Source organism: Crotalus tigris, unplaced genomic scaffold (genome assembly GCF_016545835.1).
Source record: "Crotalus tigris isolate CLP2741 ecotype Arizona unplaced genomic scaffold, ASM1654583v1 scf7180000018765.387419, whole genome shotgun sequence".
NCBI classification, from domain to species: Eukaryota; Metazoa; Chordata; class Lepidosauria; order Squamata; family Viperidae; genus Crotalus; species Crotalus tigris.
In genome coordinates, this window is record NW_024097188.1 from 275,815 (window position 1) to 292,141 (window position 16,327).

The 16,327-nt window shown below is 47.7% G+C and overlaps 1 protein-coding gene across 1 annotated transcript; it reads left to right on the plus strand.

The window, feature by feature from the left end:
- The first annotated feature begins 7,607 nt into the window (after window positions 1–7,607).
- On the plus strand, window positions 7,608–10,550 carry LIPT2 (lipoyl(octanoyl) transferase 2). The gene is made up of 2 exons (XM_039355892.1): window positions 7,608–8,089; window positions 10,240–10,550. The coding sequence occupies exons 1-2, from the start codon at window positions 7,627–7,629 to the stop codon at window positions 10,470–10,472; spliced, it is 696 nt and encodes a 231-aa protein (XP_039211826.1). The 5' UTR covers window positions 7,608–7,626; the 3' UTR covers window positions 10,473–10,550.
- Window positions 10,551–16,327: the final 5,777 nt, after the last annotated feature.

Below are 16,327 nucleotides of genomic sequence, written 5' to 3' on the forward strand. Positions count from 1 at the left end.
GGGGATGATGGGATTTGGGGAGGGGGGGCTGGAAGGCCCCTGCGGGCAAGTCCTGGACTTAGGACCCCAAACTGAGCCCAACATTCCTGTTGACATTTGTTAAGTGAGCTTTGCCCCACTTTACGACAGTTGTTAAAATTAACATCCCGGTCGTTAAGTGAATTCCCATTCGCTTTGCTTGTCGGAAGGTGGCAAAAAGGGGCTGCGACCGTCGTAAATAGGAGTCAGTGGCCAAGCGTCCCAATTTTGATCACGTGGCCCATGAAGATGCTGCAACCGTCATTATGTGTGGAAAACAGACATAAGTCACATTTTTCAATGAGGTTGTAACTTGGACCGGTCAGTAAACAACCTGTTGTAAGTACAGGTACTACCTGTATTAAAAATAATTGCCTTCTCCCTTCGATTTCCAGCCCATCCTCCTCCCCCCCTTCTCTCTTAGGTCCATGTGTTCGAAATGGCTTTTACACACACACACAAACACACACACAAGCACAAACACCGATGCACAATCTAGGAAGGCTGAATCTCTCTCCCTTTTCCCCTTCCTTCTCTTTCAGCAGCCCCCTTTGCGGCTTTCCTCTGGATGTTTCCTGTTTTGTGAATTTTGGGCCAATTTCCTGCACAGTTTACGTGCGCCTCTTTGGGCCTTGCGTGCGCTGACTGCTGCTTTGACGTTTTTTTTTTTTCTGCTGGCACAGCTGGAATGTGCCAGTTTTTTTGGGGGGGGGGCGTGTTTGTCTTCCACCCTGGAAAAGGCTATTTTGAGAGGTGTGTTTATATTCCTCTCCTACGGAATGACCTTTGCAGCATCCCTTTGGGTCAAAATGATCACAATTAATAGAACTGAATAGAAAATAGAATAGAGAAGAGAAAATATGGAATAGAATAGAATAGAATAGAATAGAATAGAATAGAATAGAATAGAATAGAATAGAATAGAATAGAAAATATGGAATGGAATGGAATGAATGGAATGGAATAGAATAGAATAGAATAGAATAGAATAGAATAGAATAGAATAGAATAGAATAGAATAGAATAGAATAGAATAGAATAGGAATATATAGAATAGAATAGAATAGAATAGAATAGAATAGAATAGAATAGAATAGAAAATATGTAATGGAATAGAATAGAATAGAATAGAATAGAATAGAATAGAATAGAATAGAATAGAATAGAATAGGAATATATACAATACAATAGAATGGAATGGAATGGAATGGAATGGAATGGAATGGAATGGAATGGAATGGAATAGAATAGAATAGAATAGACCAGAATAATAACTTTATTGTTACCTTGAGTGTGCACTAATCCACATACATTAAAATAAAATTTCATTGCCTACAGCTCTCAAAGGGAGACTGTCTCCGATATACACTACATAAACATGACATAAATAAATAAATAAATAAATAAATAAATAAATAAATACAGAATTATGCACATACCCACATATATTATATGATGCAGAGAAACAACAGTCTAGTTTGGGTGATGTATAACTTGTCCGTGGCGAGAAAAATGAATCTTACAAGTTTACCAGACAGACGTTGCTTTCGAAAACCGGTTCATTTTTATGACCGTGGCCGTGCCCCGCGGTCACGTGATCAAAATCCAGACGCTTAGCAGCTGACTCGTATTTACGATCATCGCCGTGTCCCCTGGGGAGGGTCACGTGATCCCCTTTTACGACCTTCTGACAAGCAAAGTCAATGGGGGGGGGGGAAGCCAGATTCTAAGATGACCAACTTTTTTACAATGAAAAAGAGGGCACAAAAAAATTGAAGAAAAAAATATCGTAAATAAAAGAAACATTTTATTCATTGCAACAATAATACAGACAACTTGCACGTGCAAAGTTTGCCAGCCGGGTGTTTTGGTGCGTTCAGCAGCAATTCCTATTGGCTTTCAAAAGCCAATAGCAGGAGTAGCACAGCTCATGCAAAAGTTGGAAAAAAACCATCAAACAAAGGTGCCGGAATGCCGTTCTGAGCGTTCTATGAGAAAAAAAAGCCCTGCAGATTAGTCTTCAAATATCGAAAAGGAGGACATGAAGGAGGACACTTTTTGAGGGAGGACAGAACTTACAAAAGGAGGACTGTCCTCCCTAAAGCAGTGGTTCTCAATCTTTTTAATGCCGCGACCCCCAACTGGTCGTAAGTCGAGGACTACTCAACCGGTCGTAAGTCGAGGACTACTCAACTGGTGCAGCACTGTTTGCAGAATGGGGCTTTTGGCAGGCTCACCAGGGCAGAGACAGCCTGGACAATTCCTATTGGCTTTTGAAAGCCAATGGAATTAAACTCTATTCAAGAAATTCTATTGGCTTTCAAAAGCCAATAGAATAAAAGGGAGTGGCACAGCTAAGGAAAAGGGGGAAAAAAATGGCGGACTGCGTTGTTTGGCGACCCCCGTGAAATGGTCGTTCGACCCCAAATGGGGTCCCGACCCACAGGCTGAGAACCACTGCCCTAAAGGAAGACGGTTGGTCACCTTACAGATTCACTTAACAACTGTTTGACTAACTTAATAGCTGCAGTGATTCACTCAACAACTGCTGCAAGAAAGGTCGTTAAATGGGGCAAAACACACTTAAGAAATGTCTCGTTTAGCAACAGAGATCCTGGGCTCAGTTCTGATCATTTGAGATCTATAGGTTCTCCTGCTTGAGCAGGGGGCTGGACTAGAAGACCTCCAAGGTCCCCCCAGCTCTGTTATTCTGTCGAAGGATGCACGGAGTCCTACTTTACAAAAACAGTTAGCTTGGACTTGACTTGCTTCCTTCCGACCCCAAATTATTATTAGCTGGAGGGAGATGAAGAGAGAAAACACCAGGAAGTGCTGATTTGCGTCAGAATGTGCTCCTTGCGCTGCAGGATGCAAAAAAATCCTCTGGAATTCCCCCTGCCAACAGCTGGAGGAAAGTGATGCAACCCGGAATACAAACACTTCCGATGTTTTTCCTTGATGCTCTGGCCTCATTTGGAGATGTTGCTGTTTGTCTGTGCTTTACTTGCCCAAAGGCCTTGAAAAGCCAGGATATAAATCTGAGCCATAAACAAGTAAAAGAAATACTGTATATTTGTTTAGAATAGAATAGAGCTGGAAGGGACCTTGGAGGTCTTCTAGTCCAACCCCCTGGTCAAGCAGGAGAATCTACACCATCTCAGACAAATGACTGTCTAGCCTCTTCTTAAAGACCTCCAGTGATGGAGTGCCCACGATTTCTGGTGGCAAGCGGTTCCACTGGTTAATTGTCCTCACTGTCAGGAAGTTTCTCCTTAATTCCAGGTTGCTTCTCTCCTTGTTCAGTTTCCAACCATTGTTTCTTGTCCTTTCCTCTGGTGCTTTGGAGAATAATTTGACCCCCTCCTCTTCTTTGGGACAGCCCCTCAAATACTGCAAGACTGCTATCATGTCTCCCCTATTTCTTCTTTTCTTTAGACTAGCCAAACCCAAATCCTGCAACCGTTCTTTGTATGTTTTAGTTTCAAAGGACCTATTTCAAAGTATGTCTTGCCACTTAAAAAAGCTGCGACAAGCAATCAATATAGAAAAAGAAAACGGTTGCAGGAATTGGGTCTGTCTAATTTACCGAAGAGAAGGACGAGGGGGGACATGACAGCAGTGTTCCAATATCTCAGGGGCTGCCCCAAAGAAGAGGCAGTCAAGCTATTCTCCAAAGCGCCTGAAGGCAGGACAAGAAGCAACGGATTGAACCCAATCAAGGAGAGAAGCAACCTAGAACTAAGGAGAAACTTCCTGACATTGAGAACAATTAACCAGTGGAACCACCTGCCTCCAGAAGCGGTAAATGCTCCAACATTGGAAGTTTTTAAGAAGAGACTGGGCAGCCATTTGTCCAAAATGGTATATAGGTTTCCTGTCTGAGCAGGGGGTTGGACTCGATGACCTCCAAGGTCCCTTCCAAGATCATCATCATCATCATCATCATCATTATTATAAAACTACCAATTTTGCAATTTATATTGCTCGAAGTTCAGCAGATTGCAAATAGTATGTCCTTATTGGGAAACAGCAAAAAGTTTCAAGTTAAAGCTTGAAGGACGAGGGGGGACATGACAGCAGTGTTCCAGTATGTCAGGGGCTGCCCCAAAGAAGAGGCAGTCAAGCTATTCTCCAAAGCGCCTGAAGGCAGGACAAGAAGCAACGGATTGAACCCAATCAAGGAGAGAAACAACCTGGAACTAAGGAGAAACTTCCTAACAGTGAGGACAGTTAAACAGTGGAACTCCTTGCCTCCAGAAGCAGTGAATGCTCCATCACTAGAGGCTTTTAAGAAGAGATTGGACAGCCATTTGTCTGAAATGGTGTAGGGTCTCCTGCCTGAGCAGGGGGTTGGACTAGATGACCTCCAAGGTCCCTTCCAACTTTATTATTATTATTATTATTATTATTATTATTATTATTATTATTATTGACAGAAAACCATAATAATTGATTGTTGATTGTGGTTCTGTGGTTCTGCTGGCAAAGTGGTTGTTAAATGCATTGTGCCTGATTTAACAACTGCGGCAAGACAGGTCATAAAATGGGGCAAAACTCACTTAACAACTGTATTGCTTAGCAACGACTGCTGCGGTCGTCAGTCGAGGATTGCCTCTACACCTTGTCGCAACTCTGCCGCAGCTGAGGCACAAGGCAATTCCTTCGGATGGCTGGGAATTGTTTGCTAAACTCCATTCTTAGATTTAAAGACCGGAAAACAGCTGTAAATGAAGCATGATTGAGACAGAGCTGGCTTCCTTGTCGTATTTCCAAAAGGAAACGGATTTATTAAGTCAGTGGGACTTCCTGCCAGCTCCTAAGGCTGTGCCACGGCAGGCCAAGAAGGAAAAAAATGGTTTTTTTCCTTCTCCCGAAATAAATGGGTCGTGTATCCTCTGGAAAGATGGGGGTGCTGAATGCACGCATCCCAAAGGAATCAGGACAAGGTGAGTGTGTTATGCAAGTGCATGCTCAGAATTTATAGTGCAGTTGGGACTAAGGCCTTCAGGTGGAACCTAGGGATAGAAATAGAGATAGAGATAGAGAAAGAAATAGAAATAGAGAAAGAAATAAAAATAGAAACAGAGTAGAGTAGAATAAGAATAGAATAAGAGTAGAATAAGAATAAGAATAGTATGGAATAGTATGGAATGGAATAGAATAAAATACTTATACGTAAGGGTGTAGGTCTATACATATGTTGTATATAGTATGTTTTAAATGTGTGTTATGTATGTGTACACTTGAAAGCAACAACTAAATTTCATTTTTAATGTGTGCCGTTGTGCCCACAGGAAAAAAAATGACAATAAAGGTAATCCTAATCTAATCTAATCTAATCTAATCTAAGGTAGGGTAGGGTAGAACAGAACAGAACAGAAATACAGAATAGAATAGAATAGAATAGAATAGAATAGAATAGAATAGAATAGAATAGAATAAGATAAAATAGAAATACAGAATAGAAATACAGAATAGAATAGAACAGAACAGAATAGAATAAAAATACAGAATACAATAGAATAGAATTACAGAATAGAATAGAAATATAGAATTGAATAGAATTACAGAATAGAATAGAATAGAATTACAGAATAGAACAGAACAGAACAGAAATACAGAATAAAATAGAATAAAAATAGAGACTAGAATAGAATAGAATAGGACAGAAGAAGGAATAGAATGGAATGGAACGGAACGGAACGGAACGGAACAGAATGATTGGATACCCAAGGAATTTGTCTCCAGTGCTTAAGCACTCAGTATACACACAGACAAGAAAGCTATATAATCATGAGATACCAATCAAATGTTGCCTGCATTACCTTCATGCACTGCTTCTCAGCCGTAGCAACTTGAAGACTTGGTGTGGACTTCAACTCCCAGAACTCATTGGGCAGCCATAGGCAGGAGAATTCTGGGACTTGGAGTTGTAATGTACCTGGCCAGCCCACAAAGGCGAGCAGCTGGTTTAAGCACAAATAGGAACCCGGTCTCTCTTCATCTTGCGTTACTGACGTGGTTTGTGAAGCATATTCCGCCACCGTGATCCTTTTTTCAAGTTTTAACAAGTGAGAAAGTCAGCAAATGCTAAGAGCAACTGTGCCCTGTGATGGCAACTCCTTTGGGACTCTTGTTCCCAAGTTGGCAGCTCAGAGGTGACTGGGTCCGTCTTCGCCCCACCTGCCATCCTTCCTTCACCCCCTCCTTTATGCTGTTTTATTGCATTATTGTAAAATACAAAGAGGGCATTGTATTTTTTGGAGACAGTGGCGTTTCTGCCAGGTTGACCGGAGATTGTTCACACAGGGGGGAAGAAGGTTTATGATAACTTGGGCTGAGTTCTGCAGAGGGAGGGAGGGAGGAAAGAAGGAAGAGAGAGAGAGAGAGAGAGAGAGGGAAAGGAGAGGAAAATGAAGATAAAATGAAAGGGGAAGGAAAGGAAGGTGGGGGGGAGGAGGAACGTTGAAAGAGGAAGGGGGAAGGAAGGAAAGAGATGGAAAGAAGGGAGGGAAGGAAGAGGAAAGGGAAGGAAAGTGAAAGGAAAGTGGAAGGGTAGAAGAAAGGAAGGAAGTGGAAGGAGGGAGGGAAGGAAGTGGAGGGAGGGAAGAAAGGAAGGAAGGAAAGAAGTGGAAGGAGAGAGGAAAAGAAGTGGAGGGAGGGAAGGTAGGAAAAAAGGAAGGAAGTGGACAGAGAGAGGGAAGGAAGGAAGAAAGGAAGGCAGAGGAGGGAAGGAGGGAAGGAAGGAAGTGGAAGGAAGGAAGAGGGGGGAAGGAAGGAAGGAAGAAGAAAATGAAATGAAAGTGGAAGGGATGAAGGAAGGAAGGAAGGAAGGAAGGGGAGTAGAGTAGAGGGAGGGATGAAGGAAGGAGGGAGGGAAGGAAGAAGAAAGTGAATTGAAAGTGGAAGGGATGAAGGAAGGAAGGACGGAAAAGAGGGAGGGAGGGAAGGGAGGGAGAAACATTGAGGAAGGGAAGGAGGGAAGGAAGGAAATGGAAGGAAGAGGAGGGAAGGAAGGAAGGAAGGAAGGAGAAAGTGAAAGGAAAGTGGAAGGGTCGAAGGAAGGAAGGAAAGGGAGTAGAGTAAAGGGAGGGAGGGAAGGAAGGAGAAAGTGAATTGAAAGTGGAAGGGATGAAGGAAGGAAAAGAGGGAGGGAGGGAAAAAGATTGAGGAAGGGAAAGGAGAAGAAGGGCAGGAGGGATAGAAGGAAGGAAGGCACGAAGGAAGAAGAGGGAGGGAAGGAAGGAGAAAGTGAAAGGAAAGCGGAAGGGATGAAGGAAGGAAAAGAGGGAGGGAGGGAAGGGAGGGAGAAAGATTGAGGAAGGGAATGGAGAGGAAGGGAAAGAGAGATAGAAGGAAGGAAGGAAGGAAGAGGAGGGAGGGAAGGAAGGAGAAAGTGAAAGGAAAGCGGAAGGGTGGAAGGACGACGGAAGGGAGGCAAGCAAAGAAGGAAGGCGAAAGTGAAGTGAAAGTGAAAGTGAGGACGGAAGGGAGGGGCGGGATGAAGAAAGAGAAAGTCCCTCCCCTCCCCGGGCGCAGACACGTGCTGGGGGGCGTGGCCCGGGGGGCGTGGCCCGCGGGCGCCCGGCTGCAAAAGGCCCGGCTGCCATGCGGGGCCCGGCGGTGCGGCTGGTGCGGCTGGGCCGGGCGTCGCTGGCGGAGTCGCTGCGGGCGCAGGAGGCGGGGGCGGCGGCGCTGCTGCGGGCGGGGGTTGGGGCGGCGGAGCGGCTGGTGTTGTGGGAGCCGCGGGGCCCGCTCTACACGGCGGGGCTGCGCGGGGCGGGCGGCGGCGCGGCGGCGGAGGCGGCGGAGGCGGCGCGGCTGCGGGCGCTGGGCGCGGAGGTGGCGCGCGTGGGGCGCGGCGGGCGGCTGACCTTCCACGGGCCGGGCCAGCTGGTGGCCTACCCGGTGCTGGACCTGCGCCGCCGCCGCCTCGCCCTGCGCGCCTACGTGGCCGCCCTGGAGCGCCTGGGCCGCGACGCCTGCCGCCGCCTCGGCCTGCCCGCCGCCCGCGCCCTCCCGCCGCCCCGCACCGGCGTCTGGCTCGGAGACCGCAAGCTCTGCGCCATCGGTGAGCCCGCGGGGCCCGGACGGCTCGGGGACCGGGTTCTCCGCCACCCTGAGGCTCCGGGACGGGGGATAGGAAAAGGACTACCAGGCCCATGGGGAGGGGACTACCGTGCCCATTGTTTTCGGCCACCCTGGGGCTCCAGGACTTGCCAGGCCCATGGTGCCTGGCCTTCGAATGGGGAGGGGACTACCGTGCCCATGGTTCTTGGTCACCCTGGGTCTCCAGGACGGGAGATAGGAGGAGGACTGCCAGGCCCATGGTGCCCGGCCTTCGAATGGGGAGGGGACTACTGTGCCCATGGTTCTTGGCCACCCTGGGGTTCCGGGAAGGGTGATAGAAAGGGACGGCCAGGCCCATGGTGCCCGGCCTTTGAATGGGGAGGGGACTACTGTGCTCATTGTTCTCGGCCACCCTGGGGCTCCGGGACGGGTGATAGAAAGGGACTGCCAGGCGCATTGTGCCCAGCCTTCGAATGGGGAGGGGACTACCGTGCCCATGGTTCTCGGCCACTCTGGAGCTCCAGAACGGGTGATAGAAAGGGACTGCCAGGCCCATAGTGCCTGGCCAGCTCAGTCTGTACGATGCCAATGAAGATGGGACTACCGTGCCTGTGGTTCTTGGCCACCCTGGGGCTCCAGAATCTATGATAGGTGGACTGCCAGACCCATGGTGCTTGGCCAGCTCACTCTGTAGGATGCCAACAGAGAGGGGGACTTCCGTGCCCATGGTTCTTGGCGACCTTGGGGCTCCATAATCTGTGATAGGAGGATTGCCAAGCCCATGGTGCCCAACCAGCCCTGTCTGCATGTTGCAAATGAAGAGGGGATTACCATGCCTGTGGACTCAGCCACCTTGGGGCTTCAGAACAGGTGATAGAAAGGGACTACCAGGCCCATGGTGCCCAACCAGCCATGTCTGCAGGCTGCGAATGGAGAATGGACTACCCTGCCCTTTGACCTCAGCCTTTCTGGCTTTCTCCAGTGCTGGGAGAGAAGGGACTGCTATGCCCATGGAGAGGGGACTACCCTACCCATGCTTCCCTCCCTTTCATCCCGCAGACTCCTTCCCAGGACTCCGGAAGGGAGCAGAGAAGGGAAAGGCAATTTTGGGACAGCTTATGGGGCCGACTGAAGTCATCCCACCCCCCCAAATGACACAGATTGTGATTTGCAAACAACATCCTTGACTTAACAAACACAATTTGCTAAACAACACCGTTGTTTAGTGAGCTTGGCTCTGTTTTACGACCTCCCTTGCCCTTGCCACCGTTGTTAAGTGAATCACTGCAGGGGTGAAGTCGGTTGTTAAGTGAAGCCAGCTTCCCCTTGACTTGGCTCGTCAGAAAGTCGCAAAAGGCAGTCGCGTAAATCCAGGACTTGGCAACCGTCCTAAGTACGAGTCAGTTGCCAAGCGTCCGACTTTTGATCGCGTGACTATGGGGACGCTGCGACGGTCGTAAGTGTGAAACACGGTCCTAAGTCGCTTTTTTTTTTCCAGTGATGTAACTTTGAATGGTCATTACTGGACAGCCATTTGTCCAAAATGGTCTTGGGCAGTGGTTCTCAACCTTTTTAATGCCGCGACCCCCAACCGGTTGTAAGTCGAGGACTACTCAACCGGTCGTAAGTCGAGGACTACTCAACGGGTGCAGCACCATTTGCAGAATGGGACTTTAGGCAGAATCAGCAGGGCAGAGACAGCCTGGACAATTCCTATTGGCTTTTGAAAGCCAATAGAATTAGACTCTAGTCAAGAGAGTCTATTCTATTGGCTTTCAAAAGCCAATAGAATAAAAGGGAGTAGCACAGCTAAGGAAAAGGAGAAAAAAATGGCGGACTGCGTTGTTTGGCGACCCCCGTGAAATGGTCGTTCGACCCCAAATGGGGTCCCGACCCACAGGTTGAGAACCACTGGTCTAGGGTTTCCTGCCTGAGCAAGGGGGTTAGACTAGATGACCTCCAAGGTCCCTTCCAACTTTATTATTATTATTATTATTTTATTACTATATTATTATTATTATTATTATTATTATTATTATTATTATTATTATTATTATTATATGATCTGTTGTGAGTCAAGGATTATTAATATGGTAGGAATATTAATTAAAATATTAAATGCAATATTGCATCTCTCCTGCTTGCCTCCAGGTGTACATTGCGGGAGACACATCACCTCGCACGGATTGGCCCTCAATTGCTGCACTGACTTAACCTGGTTTGACCACATCGTCCCGTGTGGCCTGGAGGGGCTGGGGGTCACCTCCCTCAGCCAGGAACTCCAGAGACACGTCTCGGTGGAAGAGGCCACGCAGCCCTTCCTGGAAGTCTTCCAGGAAGTCTTTAACTGTAGTTTAAGCGAGGAACCTGGTTTGGAGGAATGAGGGACGAAGAGGCCGGTTGCGGCGCGGGATCCTGGCTTGTCTGTTCTGAAATGATTAAACTCTGGATTTTTCCGGCTAGTGGGTTTTCTTCCTGGTGGACATGACGCAAGGTCTTCGGATACAGGTAGTCCTCAACGTACGACCACAAGATACCCCCAAATCTGCTGCTAAGGGAGGAATTTGTTAAGTGAGGTTTACCCCATTTTACGACTTTTCTCACGGCTTTTTGTTGTTAAGTGAATCACTACCACCGTTAAGTTAGGAACAGAGTTTCCCAATAACTTTGCTTGTCTGAAGGTTGCAGAAGGGAATCACATGACCCGGGACTCGTCATAAATGTGAGTCGGTTGTTACCCAGCCGGCTTTCATAGCTAAGGCGGGACTAGAATTCACCATCTCCTGGTGATTGGCCCAAAGCCACCAGCAACCTTTCGCGCCTAAGGCAGGCCTGGAACCCTGTCTCCTGCTGATTGGCCCAAAGTCTCCCAGTTGGCTTTCATGTCTAAGGCAGGACTAGAAGCTGTATCCTAGTTCTTAAGCCAGCACCTTAACCACTAGACCAGGGGTAGGCAACCTTGGCTCTTTTATGTCTCGTGGACTTCAACTCCCAGAATTCCTGAGCCAGCATGGGGGAACTATGGCCCCTTCATGACTCGCGGATTTCAACTCCCAGAATTCCTCAGCCAGCATGGGGGGAACTATGGCCCCTTCATGACTCACGGACTTCAACTCCCAGAATTCCTGAGCCAGCATGGGGGAACTGTGGCCCCTTCATGACTGGTGGACTTCAACTCCCAGAATTCCTGAGCCAGCATGGGGGAACTATGGACTCCTTGATGACTCGTGGACTTCAACTCCCAGAATTCCTGAGCCAGCATGAGGGAACTTTGGCCCCTTCATGACTCGGGAACTTCAACTCCCAGAATTCCTGAGCCAGCATGGGGGAAACTTTGGCCTCTTCATGACTAGTGGACTTCAACTCCCAGAATTCCTGAGCCAGCATGGGGAAACTATGGCCCCTTCATGACTGGTGGACTTCAACTCCCAGAATTCCTCAGCCAGCGTGGGGGAATTATGGCCCCTTCATGACTCGTGGACTTCAACTCCCAGAATTTCTGAGCCAGCATGGGGGAACTATGGTCCCTTCATGACTCGCGGATTTCAACTCCCAGAATTCCTCAGCCAGCATGGGGGAACTATGGCCCCTTCATGACTGGTGGACTTCAACTCCCAGAATTCCTCAGCCAGCATGGGGGAACTGTGGCCCCTTCATGACTGGTGGACTTCAACTCCCAGAATTCCTGAGCCAGCATGGGGGAACTATGGCCCCTTCATGACTCGGGGACTTCAACTCCCAGAATTCCTGAGCCAGCATGAGGGAACTTCAACTCCCAGAATTCCTGAGCCAGCATGGGGGAAACTTTGGCCTCTTCATGACTAGTGGACTTCAACTCCCAGAATTCCTGAGCCAGCATGGGGAAACTATGGCCCCTTCATGACTGGTGGACTTCAACTCCCAGAATTCCTCAGCCAGCGTGGGGGAATTATGGCCCCTTCATGACTCGTGGACTTCAACTCCCAGAATTCCTGAGCCAGCATGGGGGAACTATGGCCCCTTCATGACTTGGGAACTTCAACTCCCAGAATTCCTGAGCCAGCATGGGGGAACTATGGCCCCTTCATGACTCGTGGACTTCAACTCCCAGAGTTCCTGGGCCAGCCTGGCTCAGCTTGGAAACCTCTCCCTTTCCCCTCAGCATGGCTGGCTCAGGAATTCTGGGAGTTGAAGTCCACGAGTCATAAAAGAGCGCAGATTGCCTACCCCTGCACTAAGCCAAACTGCCTCTCAATCACACACTTTGGCTTTGTATAAATAAAACCACACTTTGCGAATGTGCCCAACCTGGAGTGGGCCGTGGAGCAGACGGCCTCAAGGAAAGGAGACCACAAGATCCACCTCCAGAGCTTATGCAGTCATTGATATATAGAGATTTAGTTTAAATAAAGCATCATCAAATAGAGAGAGAGTATGTGGACAATACAATACAGGCAGTCCTCAACTAGTGACCGTTCAAACTTACAACGGCGTTGAAAAATGTGACCTATGACCATTATTCACAGTTAATGACCTTTGCAGCAGCACCCCCAGGGTCACGAGATCAAAATTCAAACCCGCTTGGCCACTGACTCATATTTACGACGGTCGCAGTGTCCCGGGGAGGAGGGGTCACGTGACCCCCTTTTGTGACCTCCTGACAAGCAAAGTCAACAGGGGAAGCCCGATTCGCTTAACGACCAGGTGACTGACTATCAGCTGCAGTGATTCGTTTTACGACGGCGACAGGAACGGTCGTAAAACGGGGCAGAACCAACTGAAGACAGGTCTCCCTTAACCGCAGAAATTTGGGGCTGGATTGGGATCGTAAAGCGAGGATTACCTGGTGCAGGAGATAAATGTTTCACGCAGGCCGGTTGTTTCGCCAACGTTGTGGTTGACTTTGGACGAAAGTGAAGTGAAACCAGTTCAAATTCTTTAACTGCTTCTGTCTGGACAGGAATGGAATGAGGTCTGCCCAGCTTCGATTTAGGACTTTGGAAGAAACCGAGTCGTCTTTCGAACTCGGCACTTCCCCGGGGGCATCGACACACGTTTGACCTGAATTTCCCTCCAGGGAGGAGCCCCGTTGAAGCCTGTCCTCGACTTAACTCATTTAGTGACCGTTTCAAAGTTACAACGGCACTGGAAAAAACGCTTATGTGATTAAAAACCTAAATTTGGCCTGTTGGCAATAGTGCTTTTCTAACATAGTGGTTTTGGAAGTATTTACGTATTTTATTTTATTTTTCCATACCATAAAAAACAAAATAATAATAAAATAAAATAAAATGTAAGATCTGTTTGAAGATTCCAGGATGGCTCTCAACAATGGAAGCATTTGTACATCCAAATATAATAATAATAATAAAGTTGGAAGGTACCTGGGAGGTCATCTAGTCCAACCTCCTGCTCAGGCAGGAAACCCTATACCATTTCAGACAAATGGCTGTCTAGTCTCTTCTTAAAAACTTCCAGTGTTGGAGCATTCACAGCTTCTGGAGGCAGGTGGTTCCACTGGCTAATTGTCCTAACTGTCAGGAAGTTTCTCCTTAGTTCTAGGTTGCTTCTCTCCTTGATTAGTTTCCCTCCGTTGCTTCTTGTCCTGCCTTCAGGCGCTTTGGAAAATAGCTTGACTCCCTCTTCTTTGGGGCAGCCCCTGAAATACTGGAAGACTGCTATCATGTCCCCCTCGTCCTTCTCTTTATTAGACTAGACCAGGGGTAGGCAACCTTGGCTCTTTTATGACTCGTGGACTTCAACTCCCAGAATTCCTGAGCCAGCAGGACTAGACATACCCAATTCCAGCAACTGTTCCTTATATGTTTAATTAGTTCCTTATTAACCAAAGAGCTGCTTTTCTCCTGCCTTTTGGGAATTTTTTTGTTGTTGCTTGGAACTCATTAAAATACAGTTTTTGAGTTCCAAGACACCCATTTGACTTAAAATCAAGAATGGCTTTCCCCCACCGTTTCTGCGACCCCTCAATTAATTATCAAGGTTGGTTAGTTCTAAACCTGGATCTGTTGGCGACAAGAGAAGCAAGTGGCATCAACTCAGCGTGGTGGATTAATTGCGGTTTCATGCTGCAGGGTGCAAGGGGCAGAAAAGTTACGAAGCACAATTTATTCATAATTAAATATATCGGTCTTCCCAACTCACAGGTGAAAACATTAAAAATCCGCAACAAACATGGCGGCAGCCTCAGCACAAGCATATTTATTATTAAACATTTATCCATTCGACATAAAAAGTTCTATTTATTAACGATTTGTACATTCGACGTAAATGCGTGGATTAAAATAATTCATCCATTCGACATAAAACAATTTATTTCAGCGACCATATTCATCCTGTCAACGTGCTGCACGGTGGACAGGTGGGCCGTCAGCTGAGGCTGATGGGAGTTGTAGTCCAGCCATTTTTGCATTCCCAAGGAATAAGAAGAAGAAGAAGGGACCTTGGAGGTCATCTAGTCCAACCCTCTGCTCAGGTAGGAAACCCTATACCATTTTGGACAAATGGCTGGAGGACTTAAGATGCATTATCCCTTGTTGCCCAGTATTGATTCCCCTCCCCCCCACTCCCAGCAACTACAATGGCCATGCTCCCTGCCCAGGCCTGCTAAGAATCAGCATCGTTGGAACTGTAGTCTCACGAAGGGTGGACCACTGTCTTGTCTGTCTGTCTCTCTTTACCATCAGCTACCATGCAGAGGGACTGGATGGTTTTCAGCTCCCCTCCTGCCGTGTGGTCTGGGGAGGATGGATCTTGTAGTCCAATGCTTCATATATGTATGTATGTATATTGTTTTCTGAGGTTTTCGCGGGTGTTTTTATGTAGGTCTTTGGTTATTATAGAAAACCCGAATAACCAAAGACAGACAGATAGATAGATAGATAGATAGATAGATAGATAGATAGATAGATAGATACCGTAAATGCCGGCGTATAAGGCGACTTCCACGAGCGCTGAAATCGGCGCCAAAGACGGGGGTCGTCTTATACGCCGAGTCGTCTTATACGCCGGAAATACTGGTAGTTTCTGGCGTATAAGATGACGTTCTAGGAATGCGGCCCGGCTATAAAGACGGGGGTCGTCTTATACACCGGGTCGCCTTGTACGCCGGCATTTACGGTAGATAGATAGATATTTGTTTTTTGAGGTTTTCGCGGGTATTTGTATGTAGGTCTTGGGTTATTCGGGTTTTCTCCGGGGTAAAATTGGAAGTGTCTTGGCGACGTTTCGACGAAGTCCCATTCGTCATCTTCAGGCTGGTGTTTTCAGCTTCGTGCTTCGAGGAGCACGAAGACATTTCCAATTTTACATGGGAGAAAACCCGAATAACCAAAGACATACATACATACATACATAAATACATACATACATACATAGATATTGTTTTCTGAGGTTTTCGCGAGTGTTTGTATGTAGGTCTTTGGTTATTATAGAAAACTCGAATAACCAGAGACCAGAGGCCGGAGGAGTGGGTTGGGGGGGATGGGAATGTGCCCAATCAATTTGGGGGGGGAGTTGCAATTCACAGCTTTAAGCCCCCCTTTATCCCCCCAAAGCGCCCCTGCCGACCTATTTTATTTTATTTATTACACTTAACACACAAAGTAGCTGGGAGCGACTTACAATATGAAACAATAGAGACGGGTTAAGTAAAAGATTGGAAAAATGCAAAATGTGATTTACGGCCCTAGTTGAAAGATGGGGTGGGAGGGGGCACGGGCAGTCCTCGGCTTTACGACCACGAGTGCGCCCCAATTTTTTGTTGCTAAGCGAGACCCTTTTGTTAAGTGAGTTTTTCCCCACCTTGCTGGCCCCAGTTGTGAAGTGAATCACGGCAGACGTTAAGTAAACACGGTCGTTAAGCGAATCTGGCTTCGCCATTGATTTTGCCGGTCGGAAAGTCGTCAAAGGGGATCAGGTGCGACCCCCCCCCCCTCCACGGGACGCCGTGACCGTCATAACTACGAGTCAGTGGCCCAGCGTTCGAATGTTGATCACGTGACCCTGGGGGGGGGAACACTGCGACGGTCGTAAGTGTGAAAAAACGGTCACAAGTCAATGGACACTAACTTAACGTAACTCGAGGACTGTAGAATAAGGGGAGGGGAACGGGGGGGGGATCTGTTACGAATCTATCCACCCCCGAACCTGAAGCTCCTCCTCCAAAGCCAGGTCTTTTGAGCCACCTGGCCTACCTTGCAGGGCGGGCGTGCGAAGACCCCTGGGAACCGACACGAAGCGG